The 20,662-nt window shown below is 41.1% G+C and overlaps 2 protein-coding genes across 3 annotated transcripts in view; both read right to left on the bottom strand.

Moving 5' to 3' along the window:
* Positions 1 to 1,336: 1,336 nt before the first annotated feature.
* lrrc71 (leucine rich repeat containing 71) lies at positions 1,337 to 6,358 on the bottom strand. Its single transcript, XM_070847074.1, has 17 exons — positions 6,289 to 6,358; positions 5,440 to 5,478; positions 5,228 to 5,362; positions 4,809 to 4,916; positions 4,539 to 4,614; positions 4,354 to 4,428; positions 4,153 to 4,221; positions 3,833 to 3,992; positions 3,661 to 3,744; positions 3,448 to 3,522; positions 3,171 to 3,275; positions 2,991 to 3,054; positions 2,839 to 2,912; positions 2,716 to 2,742; positions 2,480 to 2,588; positions 1,981 to 2,072; positions 1,337 to 1,454 (listed from the first exon to the last, which is right to left on the bottom strand). Exons 1-17 carry the CDS (start codon positions 6,356 to 6,358, stop codon positions 1,344 to 1,346), a joined length of 1,473 nt encoding a protein of 490 aa, XP_070703175.1. The 3' UTR covers positions 1,337 to 1,343.
* Positions 6,359 to 7,140: 782 nt separating this feature from the next.
* ash1l (ash1 (absent, small, or homeotic)-like (Drosophila)) overlaps positions 7,141 to 20,662 on the bottom strand; it is a 30,410-nt gene continuing 16,888 nt past the window's right edge. Inside the window, exons 13-27 of one of the 2 annotated variants that reach the window (XM_070846357.1) lie at positions 18,246 to 18,354; positions 17,935 to 18,084; positions 17,276 to 17,343; positions 16,677 to 16,843; positions 16,292 to 16,444; positions 16,029 to 16,083; positions 15,469 to 15,601; positions 13,684 to 13,956; positions 13,159 to 13,245; positions 12,912 to 13,002; positions 12,242 to 12,380; positions 11,908 to 12,080; positions 11,633 to 11,799; positions 10,862 to 11,348; positions 7,141 to 9,614 (exon numbers count right to left, since the gene is read on the bottom strand). In XM_070846357.1, the coding sequence (XP_070702458.1) occupies positions 9,523 to 9,614; positions 10,862 to 11,348; positions 11,633 to 11,799; positions 11,908 to 12,080; positions 12,242 to 12,380; positions 12,912 to 13,002; positions 13,159 to 13,245; positions 13,684 to 13,956; positions 15,469 to 15,601; positions 16,029 to 16,083; positions 16,292 to 16,444; positions 16,677 to 16,843; positions 17,276 to 17,343; positions 17,935 to 18,084; positions 18,246 to 18,354 (2,344 nt within the window). In that variant the 3' untranslated portion in view covers positions 7,141 to 9,522. The remainder of the gene's footprint in view (positions 9,615 to 10,861; positions 11,349 to 11,632; positions 11,800 to 11,907; positions 12,081 to 12,241; positions 12,381 to 12,911; positions 13,003 to 13,158; positions 13,246 to 13,683; positions 13,957 to 15,468; positions 15,602 to 16,028; positions 16,084 to 16,291; positions 16,445 to 16,676; positions 16,844 to 17,275; positions 17,344 to 17,934; positions 18,085 to 18,245; positions 18,355 to 20,662) is intronic. The other variant, XM_070846359.1, reaches the window with a different exon arrangement.

Raw genomic sequence — 20,662 nt, 5'->3', positions numbered from 1 at the left:
CAAATATCCAAATATGCACAAAAACAATGATTATTTTGATTGAAAAAATAAATTAACGCACACAATGTGTTTTCTATGGAAAAGGAAAATAGTGTATTTATGTCATTTATAACTTATATTTTTATGTCTATTTTTTGTACTCTTCACATTTGTCTTACTATTGAGCTGCTGTGACAAGTGAGTTACCCCTGATATCAAGAAGTACATCTGGAATACAGAATATTATAACTTTATGATGCACTCCCCGGTTTTGTTATGGTAGTCCCAAATCACAAAATGTATTATCACACTCCAAATTATAACACTGTATGCTCTTCACAAGTGTATGTGTAAACACTCAAATGAGAAAAGTGGAACCTAATAGAGTCAAATCTTTCATTTCCTTTGAGGGCCCTCTGGTGGCCTCAGGGCCCAAAGCAGCATCCTCAGTATCAGAAATGTAGCAGAGAATAACAGCTTAATGACAGGTTTCCATTTTTTAAAGTCTCTCTTAATACAGCACCAACCTATATGTGAATCAGAAGAGGTTTTATCTAGTTGTTCCTCCTGTCCATACTGGCCATGAAGCAAGTCCATCGTACCCCAAACTCTATAGTTCTGTGAAGTTTGTATCTTCCAGAAATATTCAGATTCTTTACTGAAGTAAAAGTATGTTAATATGTAGGAACACGTGTTAAAAAGTGTTAAAAGTAAAAGCACTCAAAGCAGAAAAAAACAAAATCACATTTTAAATGCTCTTTTTATGTACAAAAGCTGTCAGATAAATGTGGTTTATGTGTACAAGTACCTTAAATTTGTACAGTACTTAGATATTAGTAAATGTTCTCATTTAAATTCCACCACTGGCGTCCTCCAAAGTCATGGTCTTTTTTGCATTAAATTCACTATTTGTGTTACAATTCCTTCAATGAAGTTTAGCAAGGAACCTCTGAGGAGAAACAAAAAGGGAAACCACGAGGAAAAGAGAAACTTTGACACATATAGGCTTAAGACATGAGCCAAATTTCAAAAACTGGTAAATCAGTGTTACCTGACAACTGTGAGTTATGATGGCAATGGCTCATGACATTTGAGTAGTTTAGTATTTGGCTGTCTCAGTCTTTGCCCTCGGTGTAAAACCTGACTGTGAGCAAAACAGAGCAGTAAAATGGATCTGTAAACAGGGTTCTCATTAGCTGTGCTAAGCATCTGGATTTTAATGTGCTGCACTGTCCACTGTCAGTGTTAAAGCTTCCAACTGTTCATCTCAAACCACAACAGAGGACAAAATCTGTTTTTTTTATTGTAATATATCAAATTAAAAGTACACAGTACAGGTTTGTAGAAGCAGATGTCTGTCAGCACTATCCCTCCTCCTCTGGCTGCACACAGATTTTTGTTTTGAGTGGATCCTTGAGCGTCATCAGCGTCTTTATCTTCACATAACACTCACACTCTGGTGGGAAGCGGTTTCTCTGACAGAAAAATCAGAAATCATCATACAAACCATCCTCACATTCATCTGCAACTGTTTATTAACACTGTAGATTTCATCAGAGATTGATGTATTCATGCTAAGTCACTGATACGCTGGGAGCCTAAATTAATATCCTCACTAATATGAAATATCCTGACATACTAAAATATTTCTGCCCAGTGGAAGTGTCATTAAACAAAGCACTAAAGAAGAACTACATCGGGTACTGCATGAAATTTACTGACATCAAATTAAAATTATTGTGCTGTAAAGAATCTACTCAAATAGATAGTAAAGAAATCTTAGAAGTAGCTCATTTAAAATGTACTTGAAGCCATGTTGCCACATTCCCATTATTCAGCAATGAAATTACAGGCGTGATGGGCAAAATGATCTAATATAAGGGCAAAGCGTTGGAAATCATTTAAAAATAAGACTTCCAAAAAGATTAAATTACTAGAACACACACACACACACACACACACAGTGTCCTGTGGCATCAGTCCACTGTAAGTGAAACACACCTGCAGACAGAGACGCAGCAGGCCTCCTCCCTCACCCTGCACCTCTAGTGACGTCAGGAACAAAGGCAGCGACTTCCCCGTAATTCTGTTTCCTACATCAACACAACGTAACCATCTTATTTAAATCACTAACAATTATTTTGTGCAGAGCCCTGCTGAAGAAGCGGCTAATTAGGGACCAGCTTATAAGAAACAAATGAATAAATAGTGATTCCATTACTGTGATGTGACCTCTAAATAATAAACCTCCTTTTAAAACATTTAAATAAATGATAATAAACAAGGTAACATTATCATATGCAGCACTTCTCTGAATCTTACAGTAAGAGTAGGGTTAGGTTGGGAAACTCATAACAAAATTGATGCTCAACATAAATGATGGTGGAAAATATTTCTTTTATCAAGCTTAACTGTGGCTGTGATGGGAATACTCTGATGTGAGAGGTTTCCAGATCTGATTTTTCTCTGAGGCTGAGATGAATGCACCACAGTTACTGACCTGCCAGGTTGAGTGAGGTGAGAGTCGTGTTTCCGGGCAGAATGAGCTCACCGTCCCTGTGCTGCACCGACTGGTCCAGCAGGGGGTTTCCTATCTCCGCCGATTCCACCTGCTGGTGGAGAAGGAAGGAAGGAGGGAAGGAAGGAAGGAGAGGAGTAAACAAGTGCGACATCTTATGTTTAAATCCGCCGTTAGTGACAACAACAAGCTTGCAAGATAGAAAACTGCAAACAAACCTCATTCAGGGGAATGCTTGATTTCTCCTGCAGACAAAAACAAGGTAAAACAAATTAAATGATTAAAAGCTACACACTGTTTTTATCCATAGGGTACACAGATTCAGAAAGTGTTTCTGGTACCTCCCGTGCAGATAGTTGTCTCTCTTTGCCCCCTTGCTTGCCACCTTTATTTGGAGGCACCTTTACATCAGAAGCTGGGAGAGATTTTAAGATGCAACAATTAAAAGATGAACAGTTGAGATGAGGAGTTTATCTGTAAAGGAGGCGATTACATTTCTTGTTGGACTTTGGGTTCTCTTTGGTGGCAGCTGGTTTCTCATCTTTTTTGGGTGTGTCCTGTAAGTTGAAAGATGTCAAGATTAGTTGCCAAAAGATATACAAACCACAGATGGCATTACATCACTGTATCACTTTTGCTGTGCATTTGACACTTTTTTCTTTTTGCATGTTACCTTTTTTCTGCCTCTTTTCTCCCCTTTGCTGACACTTGGTGAAGTGCTGCTGCGTGCAGTGTGAAGCTGGTCGGCAGTTTGTTCAGAATCAGCCCTAAAGGGTGACTAAAAAAATAGAGTGAGAGAATCAAAAATGTGTTTAAAATATGTTTATTAGAGTATCTCCTATGTGTCTTTGTACTTCTATATTTATGAGTGTTGATTCAGCTTTGATGTTTAGGATTAGGATTCATTTTAAGGAATTGTGGGTATTAATGTTGGACACTGCTGCACTCACAGGCTGCATTCTTTCCAGAAGCAGCTTCCTTCTCTCCAGAACTTCTTCATGAGTTAGAGCAAACTCACCAAGTATCTAAAAAAGAAGGCGGTTGACAGGTGGAGGCTTACATTACATAATGTGATGCAATAAACAGAATATAATTTTAAACAACGTAATCACAGATTTAACTGCGTTATCTCTCAGGTTAAAGCCTTTAATGTAAATGGATACCGCGGCCAGATGAGCAGCTCCGGAGTCTCCAATCTGATTGTTGGACAGTGAGAGAAACAGCAAAGCACGATTCAGCCGCAGGCCCTGAGAGACAAGACAGGGGGAAGGCAACACCTCAGCGACCATGAGGGGAACACACAGGAAGGAATATGGAGGCACTTCTGGGTTGTACCTGTGCAATATATGTAGCACCTGCATCACCAATAGAATTGAATGCCAGGTTGAGTGACAAGAGGTTCTTGTTGGCCGATCGGAGTGTTGAGAGGGCCGACCCGATTAGACAAGCAGCCTCGTCTCCTATCCGGTTATTTCTTAGGGACAAGTGAGTGATTCTTTACCAAAGAAACACACGAAATCGATCAGGGCACGTTCATGCTTCTGTTTGTGTGTGTGTGTGTGTGTATGTGTGTGTGTGTGTGTGAGTGCAAATCAAGGTTTATTTGAACAAGCTCTGTAGTACTATGTGAGATACGAAGCTGCTTGGTGACTCACACGCTGTCTTCAGAGAGGAGAAGGTGGTAGTTCTGCTCTGGAAGAGGGTTTCCCTCCAACATCACAGCACTAAGATTAAACAAAGAGGAGGGGAAGCATCAGTGATCCTCTGTAGTTAGAGGATCTGTAGTTAGAGTTACTGTGGTGTAACCTAACAACATTTTCTTTATAAAACAGTGAATGACAGTAGAATAGACTCACCTGAGGTTGGAGCACAGTGATATTGTGTTCAAGAGGGACATTATCATTCGATCTGTCAGTCCCGCCTGCCAAAAGCTGTTACACGGTGGACAAGGTTACACAATCAAACACAACCAAAGCAGTGACAGCTGTAACCCTGTCCCCTATAACAACACTGCACCTCTCTCCGTCGGCTTATTACTCACTGAATGCTTTGTAGCTTGCTCAAGGAGAGAAGCATCTTCTGTAGCACTCTGATGATTTGCTCATCTACCGTCCACCCTGTGCATATTAAAGATGGATTATATCATGTTTTCTCCAACATCCAGCAGAGATACTGAATGATGTTAACTACAGGGGGGCATCAGTGGTTGCAAACTGCTCAGGAAGTCCAAATGAAAAATTGAAAAGAGAGAAAATGTCCAACCAGAGACAAATATGGTTGTGAATAGTTCTCTGTGGTGTTTTGTTCTTACCAGAAACCTTAAGGTCTTTGGCACTGAGTGGGTCTTCATTCTCCAGCTCGACTTTGAGGCATGGCTTAGACCAGGAAGATGCAGCATTCATCTGTGACTGGCTGTCCCCTGAAACTGAGATTATAAAAAAGGACAACTACTGTACATTCAGACCTCCTTTAGTAAAGTATGTTCCCAGTATGCCAAATGTTCCTAAGCTCACTCATGTGTCTTAGTTTTACATGTGGACTGGAGGAGCCGGGAAGCAAACCACTGATCTAATGATCGATGGTTTCTAATATTGAGCCTGTGTTACAATCTAAACACAATTCAATGTATAGTACTTAACAATCGAATAGATTGGATATAATACGGTATTAGTATGTGTTTGTCCATTTGGTAGTGCAAAGCTGTTCAGACTAGGAGCAGTTCTTGTTTACCCGTGTGCTCTGCTTCAGTTTCAGTGGTGGTGGAGGCTGGTAGCTTGGTGCTGACAGCTGGAATATCCTTCATGTCCAGAAGAGCACAAAGCCCAGGAAAGTCAATCTCCACATTGCCTGAGCACTGATAATCATCTGTGGGATAGCAGGTTTAAAGCATTAACCATACAACTCACATCTGCTACCAAAGACAGCCTGATTATGTTACTTACCAAAGGTTTGAACCGGCAGTTTTTCATTTGGAGTCTGTCCTAAAAAAACAACAGACAACAGGCCAGAGGTTATGAGTTTATCATTGACACTAAGCTACAAAAGTGAAAGTGAGTTACAATATCATACTCGTTGTGAAACAGCATAGAAATAACTTCAAAGTAGAGACTGACAGTTGTATTTAATTCCTGATACCTATTAAGATTCCTTAAATGCTACACTCCGGTGTTTTCCTGTTTTCCTGCCATCTGCCCAGCACATGCTGAGTTAAGGTCTGCTGTGACACTGGTGTGAGTAAAGCTATTTCACTTAAGTACAATATGAGGTACTTGTACTTCTATTTATTCTATTATTGTATTATTTATTCTATTCTATTTCTTCTATTGTACTTCTATTTTAGACTACTTTATCATTCTGCTTCACTAAAATTCAAAACATTATAATACAAGGAGGCATTGTACAATCCAATAAGTACTTTTACTTTTGCTACTGTAGGGCAAATGTAAATTATGAATGCTGTACTTTTACTCAGAATAGTTTTATATTTATAGTATTAACTACTACTCAAACACAAAGGTAGTGTATTTAAACCTGTCAAAATGAAATCCCACTGTTTATTTACAGCAATTTAAAGCGATAGGAAATGCAAGTTATACAAACAATGGAACTTTTGTGTCATTGTATTATCATTAAAAGCATAGCATATAGCTCATAACTTGCAGATTAATAAAACTTTCAAAAGTTGCCTCATCAATGACAGCTAACGCTAGCGCTAGCTTAACAGCTCCGTTAAAGCAGTCTGCTAGCTAGCGCTGATTTCCGACCTGCTCATGAAAGACTCGTTATCTAACCTGTATTTTTCGAGGACTCATCGTCAACATTCGCCTTGTCTGTCTTCTCCTTTTGTTTCTTTTTAGACATTCCTGTGTCGTAAACTGGAAATATAGTTATGTGAAATCATCAAATAAGTGGGCTAACTGCTGCTAATTAGCTAAATAAATGAACCCCTGGGCGTCATTGGCGTTACTATGGTAACCAACTCTCTCAGTTGGGCTCATCGCGAGATTTCCGGCTCGATGCTTGGAGATTTTTGTTTCGCTTTTTCGGCATATTTGCAAATTATCGTAAGCAAAATAACTTTGGGGGCTATTTAAGCACTTAATGTGGCTTTTGTGTAGGCAATAGTGCTGTGATGATGTGCCTTCCATCCAACCACCGTAATATCGCGAGAGTTTGCAAGACCAGAAGTCAAGTGTGTCTAATGTATGAACAATCTGAAAAGTAGCTGTGAGGCTTGGCCATTTTTATTGTCCCCATGTTAAAACTAAAACAGCAGCAGCTAAGACAGCTGGGTGACTGTGGAGGGGGAGGTTTGCACATTCAGCACCATGGAGACTAGGTTTTCATTTCAGATAATGGAGCCCTGAACTGTCAGTAGAGTGGATACAGTAGCAGCCACCAGCACACAATCTGAAAAGATAGGAATGTAACATCACTCTCCTTTAACACTCAGACAGAGCGGCTCCATCAGCTACATTATTCATTCATAATCAAATACATTTTAAGAGACTCTCAGTGTATTCGTGCTGCAACATGTGAGATGCAGAGAAATTAATTATGGGTGGACTACGTTGGTTTAGCCACATAAATGTAGGACATGTAGCTGCATTTTAGTACATTATATTCAAAGCATAACAACATAGTGTATTCACAATAATGTAGTGCTTTTTATTAAAAAAACAAACAAACAAAAAAAAACAAATATAAAACAAAAAAGTAAAAACCAACAGCATTTTTCATGACTTAAGAATCATAATTACAAACTTTTAACGAGTGGAAGAAGTTTTTTTTGACAAACTGTACACATCACAAAATGTCCGCCAGTCTGCCATTTACAATGCTTGCATCTTATTTTGTGATTGTCTAAAAATAACTAAACGAATCACACAAAACACACAAATACATGTACAAGCATCATACAATGACCGCTATCACAAAACGGAACCATTTCCTATTTGAAAGAAAAGCAAAAATAATAACATGATGTTGGGCTGACAGCTTTGCTTTTATTTCTGTCACTGTTTAAAAATATCATAACATTTTTATGTTGGTTTGTTTTTTTAGTGTTCAACACTTTGCAGCAAAAAACAAGGAGTAAGTTCCTCCTTAAAAGTAATATTATTAACAATATTCAGTGACAAAGGTGTCGTTGCTGAGTCACTGTCATGTCCCAATGCCTTCTGTGTCCGTTTGACATTCTTCTCGCTCATGCAGTACATAGATGTATTTCATTTATAGGCAACGAAAACTCAGCTCAAGTTTTTATGTCGTCAGGACAATTAAGGTGAGATTTTATGGACATTTAAAAAAATCATTTTCTTCCAAACTTAAGTGTCTTCATTATGGTAATACAAACGGAAGAAATTATAATATTATCATTATTATAATAATCATAATACATTTAGGGCTGAGTCCTGTACAGTACAATAATAAACAAAATCCATTTTCAAGATATTGCTTTTGGAGACACTCCTCAATGTAAAGTGTGTATATTTACATAACTTGGCACTGTACAGCTTCCCGTTCCCTCTCCCTCTCCCTCCATCAGTGTCTCATTCTCGTCACTTTTCTGTCAGTTTACCGCACTGGGACATTGCAGGCTGTCCCTTTTTAGCAGAGGCATTTGGGGGGAAAAAGAAATCTCATCAAATATCACAATTTCTTTTTAAAACATTCTCCATGGCAACCAGGAACGTAGTCTAAAGACAAAGAAAGATCTTAAGTCCCTTCCCCTCCCAATATACAGTATACACCGCCCCACACGTCTCACAGAATATAAGAAAATATGACCATCACGATACATTTCATGTTAAGTATTGTTTTCCATAGTTTTCTTAAAACTGTTAATTGCCATCGAGCCCTTAAATTTTTTTTCGATTTTTTTTTAAAAAGGTATATTTTCAAGAAATCTGGCAGAGTACAGACACACAGTAAGTGTGTACGCACGCACACACTCGCACACAAGGCAGTCGGAGAGCACGGCTGTGTAAGGCGTTACAGTTAAAGCCGGTGTCCCCGCGCACGCCTGATTTTAGTTAAGCTGGTGAATCATGTTACTTCAAAAAAGAGGGGCGAAGCTGACTGCCTCACGAGAAAAAGAAAATCAAAATCAAAATTAAAACCTCAACAAGACACTTTGACTGACAAAAGCGCACACTCCATCTTCCCTCCCCTCCCTTTACTCTAAAAAACAAACACACCCCAAGCCTCTTCTGTTCCTAAATGAGTTACTACAGTATAACAGGAAAAAGATAATAGACTTTTTAACTTGCTTTTTTTTTTTCAGACTGCATCATCCAATACTGTGAGAGTGTTAGTGTGTTTTCACTATAGATACATTACACAGAGCTTCACAATATCCATGGTACCAAAAGTGCAGTTCACCACCTTCGTTCTCTCTTTCTAATGAGCAGCATCTGAGCACACTGCTCAACTTACAATTCTCTTATGCCGTTTTCCCCCCACGGTCCCGGCGCAGCTCTTCTCTCATCTGATATATTTTGTCATTGCAGCTAGGTCCCACTAGGGGGAACAATTCTCCAGCATTCACATCCCCATTGACTGAAACGACCAACCGTCCCCTCCCTCTATCTGTCCCCATTCAGTACCACTTGTTTCATTTCTGATGCTTGCTAGTGGAACTCATCTACCCACGTCCGTAATATTCAATGCATTTAAGTGCATGGGTTATTTCTCCTATGTTCGTTTAAAAAAGAAAAACAGGTTTTGCATCATACTACTTAAATAAGCAAGAAGTCTCTGGGTCAGCTCTCTCTTCGTGCTCCTTGAGAACTCTTGAAAAGCTGAAATTGCCATGGAGTCAGCGCTTCCAAACCCCCTCCACACTCTCAGAGCTGAGATGACAGTCTTGGAAGAGGTAAACTGGAAGAGGCCCCCAGGGATGCACTGTGGTCCTTAATGGTCGGACAACCAACAATGCTCATTTCCCTTCTCGCTGTCTCTCCATTTTCTGCCCCTTGCTCACAAAAGTGAAAGGCAGTGTGCTTGACAGGCACGTGGCGATGTCATTTTCGGCCCACGAAATCGCCGAATCCGAGCGTCCGTCGCCGTAGCCGCCGCCCTGCACCCTCCTCCAGGAGATAAGTGACATCTATGGCTGTTGGAAGAGCACAAAGAGAGAAGGGGATTAGGAGCTTAGACAGAAACAGCTGACACAGGGTATTATATCAGAGAAACAGCAAAGGTAAAGGCTGGCAAAGGTGTCTCTTCTGTTGCTGATGCATTAAGCCTCAAAGTGCTCAAAAAGTGACAGAGCTGGCAACAGTGAGCCTTGGGAGGTTGTGTTCAAAACCCACCTATCAGACTTTTGACAGGTGTGTTGAGGTGTCATTTTGGGCAGGATGGGCACTAAGTTCACAAGTTTCCAAGTTTGGATATACTCCTTTATTCTTGTTCTCACTAGTATCTACAAATAAAAAAGTCAAACTTGTTGTGTTTCTTTGTCATACTTTACTAACAAAGGCTTCCTCAGCACTTCCTGCAGCTGTTTTACTGTTGAAGACGAGGCCTGGTGGGGCCTTTTGGAAGGATTTTACTCTGAAGAAGCTGCAGGATAAGGCTGGTGATATGTCTTAATCACTGTAAACAAATCCAATGAAAAGATCAAAACAAATGCTGTGTTTGTCTGTCTTAGTACTTCCTGACTTCCCTACCGTGCCTGTGCCACTCAGCCCCAAGCCTAATCTTTTCTCCTGAAGATTTAAAATCTTCAGAAATGGCTGACAAATATAGTTGAGCTGTTTAAAAAAGCTTGATAATTTCTGTAAACAGCCGGGTACTGTTTTTTTACCAAGCATCACTCAAACAGGGCTAAACAGTCCAATTGCTGAGGACTATTTTCAGCAGCGGCATGATGCATTATGGTGCTCAAGCTTGTGGAAGCAGAACAGTTAATGTGGTTGGATTCACTCAAAACAAATGGTGCCTATGGTTATCATAATGAAGAACATGTCACCAAGTGCAACAGTGCGGCTCTTTAATGTGTTTTTAATGGTTTTTGCTACTAGGCAACAGTAACAGCAGGATCACTTCATTGTTTGGATAAATATAGCTGATTTATCCTTTAAACACTGAGATCAGCCACTAAATGTTGTGTTAAAACTTGGCTTAGATTTAGATATTTTTTGATGTTTCTGTCAGCAGACAGAAGCAGGAAGAGGAAGAGACTTTGACAAAGAAGCAGAGGTTCACATCTGTCAGATGAATGCTGAGGAGTTTAACATAAATATGAATGACAGCAAAATCTGAGCTGCAGATGTGTAAAAATGTGTTATCCAACATATTTAAATGATGTGTCACAGCGAATGATCTGAAACTTTAACCCTAATTTATCTGTTGACCTACCCCCCTGCTTTGTTCCCGGTCCCTCACCATTCTTGCTCGGAGTTCTGTGCAGCAGATCCAGGAGAATTTTGTTGAGCCGTTCCCTCTGAGCCTCCCTCCTGCCCAGCACGGGGTGGTGGAGCGGCGAGGAGGCCGAGGACGAGGGGAGTTCGAGCATCTCTCCTATCCTCTCTGCTGTATTGTCCTCCAGCTCTTTGCGCTCCTCAGCGTCCTGTCCATCCTCTTCATCGTCCTCGTCATCTTCATCCTCGTCTCCGTCCCCTTCCCGTTCGCCTCTTCTGGGTTTGGCTGAGAGAAGTTCAGGATCGTCCGGAGCCATGTCCATGTCGTCCTCCACTCCTCTCACGTCTTCGTTCTCAGGTGGGAAGTCGTCACCCCGTTCGCATGAGGAACCGTCGTCTTCGCAGCCTCCGGCTCCTTTGGGTCTTTCACTCTTCCAGGCAGAACGGCCCCCATTCCTCTTATAGTTGTCAGGAACATAGTGAGGCTGCAAAAATGTCACAATTAGACCTGACTCAAACAGGGTTGTCTGACAAAGTCACAAAATAGAAATCAGAAACAAAAAGCTGGTGTCATTGGCTTCTGATTAGCCCGACCTTCACCTATGATTGTGCTGCAGGGAGCCTTAAAACTGTGAGCGAGAAACGGTACCAAGGCTAAATGTGCCTGGGCTGTAATATTACCCACACTCTTAAAATATCTTTCAGTGTTTATAAATCAGTAATAGATCCCAGCACAGCCCCACCCTGTCAGGACCCCCATCACGCTCACCGAGAAGTCTCTTTTGGGCGTGAGCCGCTTGGGAAAGTGGTTGAAGGCATATGGCTTGGTGCAGACCGGGTAGCGGTTACGATGGATCTTGTAGAACAGGTGAGCCGACTTGTCCAAGCGGTAATCGCAGATGTACACATCCTGCTCTTTTACACCCTTCGGCCGTCCTGCAGGAAGGAAGGCATTTTATCTTAGACATGAACAGGAGTCATTTCTCTATGTCTTCTGTGTGAGTTTGCCTGTGTGTGTGTGTGTGTGTGTGTGTGTGTCCTCACCCTTGCAGTATGTATAGAGGTCGAGGACACAGCAGGGTCCCACCACTGCCTCCAGAGGAATGATCTCGTAGAGCGGCATGCGGAACAACTCGTTCTGGTAGAACCGCCGTGATGGCGAATGATGTGTCTCATGAGGACGGAAGTAGTGGTGGCCAAAGGCAAACCTCTCACCCCTTCAGAGTTAAAGTGGATACAGAAGAGCCCAATTAAACTAAACTTGATGAGCACAATAATTATCCACACACAGTTATAAGAACATAGTGCTGAGATGAAACTGTTCTCGCAGGCAGGTTTCTACAGTACAGCATGTCAGTTGTTCATCTGATTAACTTACTTTTCATTCTTCCAGAGTTTCTCAATTCGGAAGATGTCGAGTTTGTCTCGGTTGATGTGAGACAAGAGACGGTAAGACTGTCTGACAGGCTGGCCCTCAGGGGTGCGTCTGCTGTCTCTCATCAGATACACACAGTCACCTGCACACAAGACACAGACACTGACAGGTTACTTGTCTACATTGGTGAAGTTTTACAAGGAATTACCTGCTTGATATAAAAGTCACCTGACAGATAGAGTATAATATCGCAAAACAGTAACACTTCTTTGCCTGAATTGATACTTAAATTTTGATACGCCAAATTGTATAAAAGGCAACAAGATTGCAAAGCAAACACAATTTTGCATCAGACACAATTCAACATTAATACAAACCACTTTAATACAAAGCGGCTTGTTGTCTTTCCGAGAAAAACTTCAAGTTTAAGTTTGTTTCACTGCTCTTTCTGGTTAAACATTTTAAGCCTGTTACACCGCTGATCTGCTCCGTTGCACCTACAGACATATCAACAGTGATGTCAGGATGTCCTGAAGTACACCTGTACATCACTGCAGTAAGATAAGAAGTTAAACCACTGAAAGGCTGCAAAAACAAGAATTCAGGTGGTGTTAAATTGCTCTAAAATGACCTTACCAAGCATTTGAAATTGCTGGTTCTAATGTTTCTTTACCTTGATGAAGAAGCAGGTCATCTCTGAGGAGGCAGATGTAGTAGACAGAGCCAGCCTGGGCGTAGCTTGGCTGGGGTATCATGGGAACTTCCTGTAACAATGTGGAGAAGATTAGATGGAGGAGGTTGGTGATAATTTGGGCACATAAATCGACTAGTACAGCATGAACCTTACTGTATAAAGAAGAAAAACAGTTTTTAACACATAAAATTCAGCATTCATGGCTGTTTGGAGAGGATAGACGTACCCTGTCTACAGGCCGAGGGTCACACAGCTCACACAGGTAGTGATCCACCTCCGTCTCCAGCCGCATGCAGTCAAAGTGCTGCCACACCTAGAGTCACAAAGACAGTTGTTGGATCACGTGAAAAACAAAACATAGATAGTTGCATCAATTACTCCCCATCTGGTACTGACTCACTCTTCTATAGCAGTGATCTTTTGAGTCCGTGAAGACAAACGCATCTGTAACAATCTCCTTAATTCGGAACTGTGGTTGTTTCTGAGCTTAATATTTGTAACCCTCCTTGTTTTCTTTGTCTAAAAATAGCATAAAATATACACAGAGGACTGACTGCGCACTCTCCTTTGGAAAATCTCCTTGACAAAGTACTCTTTAGTTAGGTGAAGTCTCAGGAGAAAGCGCTCACTAAAACAGATGCAACCAGCCAGTGAGACAAAAAGAAATGATCTTTCTTTCCATGCTTGTAACATTATAGATTTTTTACTGCTTTTTTTTTCAGTAATATGTGTTTGACAGCTTGTTTCTCACCATGCACTTTTCACACTGGATCATCAGGCCTTCGTCCTTGTACATTCCACAGATGCAACGGATGACGTCGTCGTCCTTGTCGTGGGACCCCGGTCCTCCTCCACCGTGGTGGTGGCCATGATCACGCTCAAGTGAATCTGAGCTGTCGGCTTCGCTGGCAGTCTCGCCCACGATCTCATCAATCTGGACAGCAGCTTCGTGGCGAGCGCTGTAGTAGGCTTTCCGCAGCCGACACACGTCCCGGCCGACTGAGGACTTCCTGCCGTAATATTTCTGGTGGGAAAACAAGACAGTTGTAAATGCAGCTGCTTTATTTTTTTTGCCAACAATAAAATTTGCAGACACAATTCATCTGTTCACAATAACTTCATTCATCTTAGTGAATCTGTTACTGACAGCTTGTTCTGGTGTACGACACAAGGACAAGAGGACCTCACAAACAGCATAAACAGATTAAGAAAAATCATATATAAAAGGCACATTTGACCCCAGAAATTACACCTTCATCATTCAGTTACTCAGCAAAGGCCTTGAGCTAATTTCCTACAGAAAAGAGATCACTGACGCAGAAAGATGTAGTCTTTGCCACTGTCAAAATTTCACTCGCAAATTAACAATAAACCACATTCTCCTGACACAAAAAGGGTCTTGGGACTAAAGTGTGGATCTGATTTAGAAGTCCACTTCAAACTTCTGTAACTGGAAGAATAAGCTCCTCTGAGAGGTTTCAAGTGGCACTTGTTTAAACTGCCACACTATACAGATGTAAATTAAAAGAGCCTGCAACGTTTGTGCAGGGGATCAGCAGTCATGGAGTTATATCCCATTTGGAAGGTGTTTGTGTCTGAGACGGGAGGACAGAAAGGAGCTGAATGAGTGGGAGGAATAATGCGTTTTGAGCTGCACAGTAAGAGCTTAAACGATCATTTTGACGAGGCTTTTTGATACTGGTTGGCCTCTAAAAATCTGAGATCAAACATGAGAGACAAGTGCTCTTCTTCTCAGTGTAATCAACTGATGAAGACTGACTGCTGCAGCTGCTTTAGCCTTCATGTAGTCATCATATCTGATAGGCAGAATAGATCTATCATTGATTGAACATTTAATTTGATAGATCATTTTCAAGCGATGGATGATGATCCATTTGACTACTTACAGTGGTGGCATGAATTCATGAAAACTCAAATCAAACTCAAATTGGCAGCAGGTTTATCCTATAGCAGCAGGTAGAAGGGAATTGCTACTGTACGAACTTTCCCAGGGAATAAAAACCTTTTGAAGAAACCAGGATGTGACTCAGGAACTAAATTTAGTCCCGTAAGATAGTTCCAAGCGGAAAAACACATCCCTCCTCTGGGGGTAGTCTCTGGTTCAGGAACTTGGAAGGCTTAATGTTGCTGATACCTACAACTGTAGCACCTACAACTTGTGACAGTTAAAGAAAAAAGGAAGCACTGGGTGCAACTCGTACCGATATCAAAAGGTGGAGATTTGTTCTTGTTTTTTATTAACGCTAAAAAAAAGAGCTAGATAAAGAGAGAAGGAGTTAAGATCCTCAAGTTTCATAGTTCCTAGAATTAATTGTTTTAATGAATTGTTGATTGTGGACTTTCTACGACAGTTCAACCCCTCAAATGTTCAGTTCTTCTCCCAGCAACATGTGCTGCTCAACTGACAGAACTGTGAAACTATGTATACTAACAGACACACATGCTCCCTCTGCGCTTCTCACTGTAAATAGCAGGGAATCATTAATGTTAGCAACAAAATGGGACACATGCCAACCTCAGCATTGCGGAACACTTTGAGCATGTCTGTGTCGAACGCTTCAACCGTCTTGTAGTAGCCGGTGAGGATTTGCTTCTCGATGGTGCTCAGGTCCAGAGGGTCAGACACCTTCTCGTAGTACTGGCTGTTCCTGATGGCAAACAAAGACAGCAAATCTGGTTTGAAAACATTCAACTCCATTTATTTTCAAAATTGATGCGTCTGAGCATCCATAAAAATCAATAAAAGTTTAACATTTAGTGCTTATACGTACATGTCTTCATTTTTTTTTTTTTTTTCATTCAAACCAGCCATGGCAGTATTATTAGTATTAAGTAGTCCAAGAAACATAATGAGCTGTTGTCGTTTTGACACAAAGTGATTACTATCAATACTGGACAAAAATCAAAGCACAGGCTGTCACGGCTGAAATGTGTGGCACAAGATAAAACTGTTACACTATGCGGGTGCTGTACACTGATATACCAGATAACACAGTATCACTGCGGTCTGGAAAACAGTGAAACATTATGAATGAACCAGCTGAAATGCAGGTTTGCACTTTCACACACAATTACCTCTTCCTGGAAGGGAGGTTCACCAGCGGAGCAGCGAGTGTCTGGCCAGCTGAATCTGAGGTAGGACAGAGTAACATTCCTGTCATCCTTGTCATTCAGTGAATATTAGATATAAGCACAGAGGTACTGACAGACGTATTAGAAGCCTGATCAGACCTCAGATCAGGCTAGAGGTCACACTAATGAGAATATACTGTGATACAATAGTACAGTGATCTACTGGTGCCTACACATACTGTATATATCTCAACATAGACACTAACCCTTGTAGCTGGTGATCATGTCGCAAATCTCCTTGAAGATGTGTGCGAGGCGAGCAGTACGTGTGACCTCCGTGTTTTCCTCAGCAGCGGCGAGCCTCCGTGTGCGTACCGACCGTGACGTCTGCAGGGCTGAGAACTGCGTCAGGAACACATCTGGAAACAGGACGGGAGAATTATGCATCAACTATTTTTACACAATTTTACTTCATTTCAGATCTCTTACATGCTCAGCAAAGATAAATTCACAAAAAATCAAAATTCAATAGATCATTTCAGTGTTGCCTCCACAATATACTTATACTGTAGCCACTAAGCCTTTCACAGATTTCTCCTCAGTTTTTCTTGCTTTCTATCACTCTTCACACCTCTAACCGCTTACACTCACCTGACTTAATGTTGCCATCATCACGGATGACCCCTCCCCATCGTGTGTAAAGGGAGAGGCTGCTGGCATCCCTCTCCCTCTCGCCCTCTCTCTTCAGCAGCTCCTGTTTCTCCCTCATCTTCTCCCAGTTCCTCAGGAGAAACACTCGGTGCTTCAGCACAAAGTTCCTGATGATTGAGGGAGAGACGACGGGAGTGTGAAGAAAGCGTGTCTGTGTGCGTCAACATCAACTCACACTTGATATGTGAAGCATACTTTGCACTGTGCTCTCGGTCTGTTATTAGAGTGCAGAGATTGAGAGCATTCATTTGATTTATTTGACTTGCACTAATTGTGAATTCAGACATTTTACCAAATGTTGTTTTATACTGAAATATTCTAACATCAAGTCATAGTTTGCATTAAAATCTCTTATTGGGGATGCAAAATGTGTAAGAATACTATCTACAATCAGTGAGATATGCATTTCTTATAACTCCTTTATCAAGACGTTTGTCACTTGAAACATAAGCAGCAGAATAAAATTCCCTTGAGAGAGACATGAGTATTGCTTGTGGGTCAGTGTGTGTGTGTGTGTGTGTGTGTGTGTGTGTCTTTACCTCTCTCTGTTGGACATGGGCTTCATGAGATGAGGGTAAAACTTGCTGCTGTCACTCGACTCTTCCTCCTAGATAAAGAAAGTTGCATAAAGTGTGCGCTGATCTTTGCAGAAAACACCTCTTAACTTAAACACTTACAGTATGTGTTACTTTTGTTTTCACTGCCAAGTTCAATTAGACCTTCTTCTAAGGATTCCTACTCAAAACCATGATGCATATTATAGTACAGCCTATATTCAAAATACACCATGATTTACTTTAAATTTCAGGTCATACCATTCAGCCCTAATTCAAATGTATACGCTTTAAGGTATTCTGAGTTACTTTTTTAGACACCTTGTGGCCCACTAAGAGTACCTCTGAGACACTGACACATTCATGCCCTACATAGACACCGCACCTGATATTTAATAAGACAAATCTTTTATCAACTAGGTAATACCTTTAGCTAGATAACAATAAGCTAGTTTTCAATTAAATTAAATGTTAAGGAAAAGATTATGGTATCTATTCAGGTCTAAACATGGTCTTGAAAAAACAATAAGGAATACAGAAATGGAATTTAATGGTTTTCTTTGCTACAAAATGATTGGTTTTCTCTATCAAAAGTATAATCTGATCGCACTTATGAATGAACAGCATTTCTATGTGCCACTCACTCGTTTCTTGAGCTGGTGTTTGGACTTCCTCTTTTCCTTGAGTCGACCCAGCCGCCGAGTCCCTCCCGTCTTCGCAGGCAGGCCGTTAATGCGCTGGCTCTTCCCGCCAATGATGCCCCGACAGCTCTCAGAGCCACACTTACACGCTTGCTGTAGAGTAAAGAAAAAGTGCACACAAAAAAAGGACAGTGAGTTGTAGAAATGAGAAAAGGGTCTTGTCAGAACAGAAGCAGCTGCAATGATAGCTCTGAACATGAAATATCCAAAGTGTCAATCCACAAGGAGGTCAAAGATGGTCGCTGGTGCTTCACCTGCTCTTCTGTATTGAAGGAATGGAAGTTGTAGTCGTAGGTGAGCTCAGTGCCGCTGCTGACATCCTTTAGAGCGAAGAGACCAATTCTGTACACCCCATTCACCGACCTAAAACAGACAGGTCACGGGGAGGTCGAGTCAGTGGATGTGCAATTCACATGATGATTTTTACATTTCGTTATAAAGAATGAGGAAGTTCATTAAATAAACACTGGAGTGAACTACTGTAAATCTAAATGTCAAAATGGAGTTAAAGGACAGGAAATTAAAGGATATTAGGAAAGATAATTTAGTGCCTCAGGAGTGTTTTCACTTGTCAGGAGATTACTGGATCTTACAGTCTATGTTCAGAAAAGTAGTTTACTGATAAATGTTCAAAATATTACAATATTGCTGAATAATACGGAATAAAAATAATGTCACTACCAAACACATTCCCCAGCGAATGACAATTCCTGGTTAGAATGACAATTAAATTAAGACATTTTAAAATCAGAACAAAAAGAGAGGAGGATTGTCCCCATTTTCATTTGCTCGATTTGGCAACCACTCAACACGTTGTCATCCCTATTTTCCCTCTCTCCAAGCGAAGCAGTGCTCCAGCTTTTCACCATTCTTCTAAGAATAAAGCGCACTATTCTGTTTGCCAGCCACTTGATAATTTATTCCTTCTATAGGGGTAAAAAGCTGGTTCAGCGCATTGTCTTCAGGCACTACAGCTGTATCTAAGGCCCGGCTGCATGTAATCTCTCTTCTGTGACAAGATGGATGACTCGTCAGGCTTTGTGCTGAAAATCCTCCATCCTTGTGGAGTCTTTTATTTCAGCCCAGCCACTCTACATTACACACACTTGCACTCACACACACATTCGCCGACCAGTGCCCTACATTATGAGCTGCTCGGTGGTGAAGGGCAGAGAGTAGAGTTTGATAGCCCCCCCCCCTCATGAGGTCATTAGCTGTCCACAATCATGCTCTCTGAGGGTTAAACTGTAGCCACACATGTTGCAGATTCACCATATACAGGCAAACCACATCTTAAGGAAAAACACAAGTAGGTCTCACTACTTAAAAGTGTCAGGCACAAGGAGGCCTGCTCAGCCAGGTCTCCTATTGCTGTGGATTTAGCCATGCTGTGAGAACAATCCCTCAGGAAACCGGTGAATTGTTTTGGCGTGGTGCAAGGCCTTTAAGCCATTTAGGTCTCTGAACACTGGCAGAGACTGACTGAGGTGATCTCATCAGATTACCACCACACTACCACATTAATAAGGCTGGGGTTTCGAGGCAGAGCTTTCTCATTTACAATGAAGTGCTCCTGCTACACGTGTCCCTTTTGGAGTTTGTGTAAGATACCCAAACTAGGGCAACACAATACTGCCGAAACATACACTGTGACTACTTATCTGTTCCTTAAGTCAAAGTGGTTTAGCTGTAAAGCTGTAATAAATCCACACAACTTCAAAAAAAAAAAAAAAAAAAAGTCTAAATATAACTAAGAATTCCTGCCAACACAAACAAACCCACGCTTACACACATACATTAAAGTATACACACCGTGATTTATAGCTACAACGTGTGATTACCTATACTGTAACCCCTGCTCTCTGATAACATGAGTAAGGAGACAAGAATAAAACAGCCATAGCAATAGCCTTGTCTCTGCTCGGATCAGACTGTACCAAAATGATTAATTCTATACTGAATATCTTTCTCTCCTTTCTGGTACTGTCACTATACTCAGTCTGCCTCTTCTAGATTGAGTAAGAAATTCCCCAACTCACCGAATCATCAGGCACACAAACAGATAGCAATTAACTGAAACTATTTAGGTAATAGGCTGGTATTTTCCAGTTCGTTAACCATAAATGACAGAAGTACTTAGAAAACAAAATACTGAATTATCAAGCTGGAACATTTTCAAATCATCTTCCCCCACTCTGCTCCCCCAACAATCCAGCAAGCTTCTCTGCTTCACTTGTTTAACGCTGCATGTCTCTTTAACATACTCTACCTGTACAATACCTGATCGCCCTCAAATGTTCCCTGGTGGATTTTTAGATGATACACGGCCCCACCAATGGTGCCACCCTATTCCACTGATCTACTGGTCGCAGTAACATGCCAAGATATGCTACAATGTGCTAGTAAAGATGGGGAAGAAGACAACTGCAAGCTAATAAACATGGATGTAAACAATGCTGGATTTAAAATACCAACTGAAGTTAAATAGCTTTTCTTTTTTGTCTGCTACAGGATGCACGTCTGTTCTGTTTCTGATGGGGCATCTTTAAGAAAACAAAAAATGTGAAATGTTAATTTGATGTGGACCTTTTTTCAATGCAGACAATCAAACCTTGCATATAGCAGTAACGCCAGCATTCGGTCACACCGCCTGCAGCAGCCTGCTACATGA

Source organism: Pempheris klunzingeri, chromosome 16, assembly GCF_042242105.1.
Source record: "Pempheris klunzingeri isolate RE-2024b chromosome 16, fPemKlu1.hap1, whole genome shotgun sequence".
Classification (NCBI taxonomy): Eukaryota; Metazoa; Chordata; class Actinopteri; order Acropomatiformes; family Pempheridae; genus Pempheris; species Pempheris klunzingeri.
This window is presented reverse-complemented; position numbering and strand designations above follow the sequence as displayed.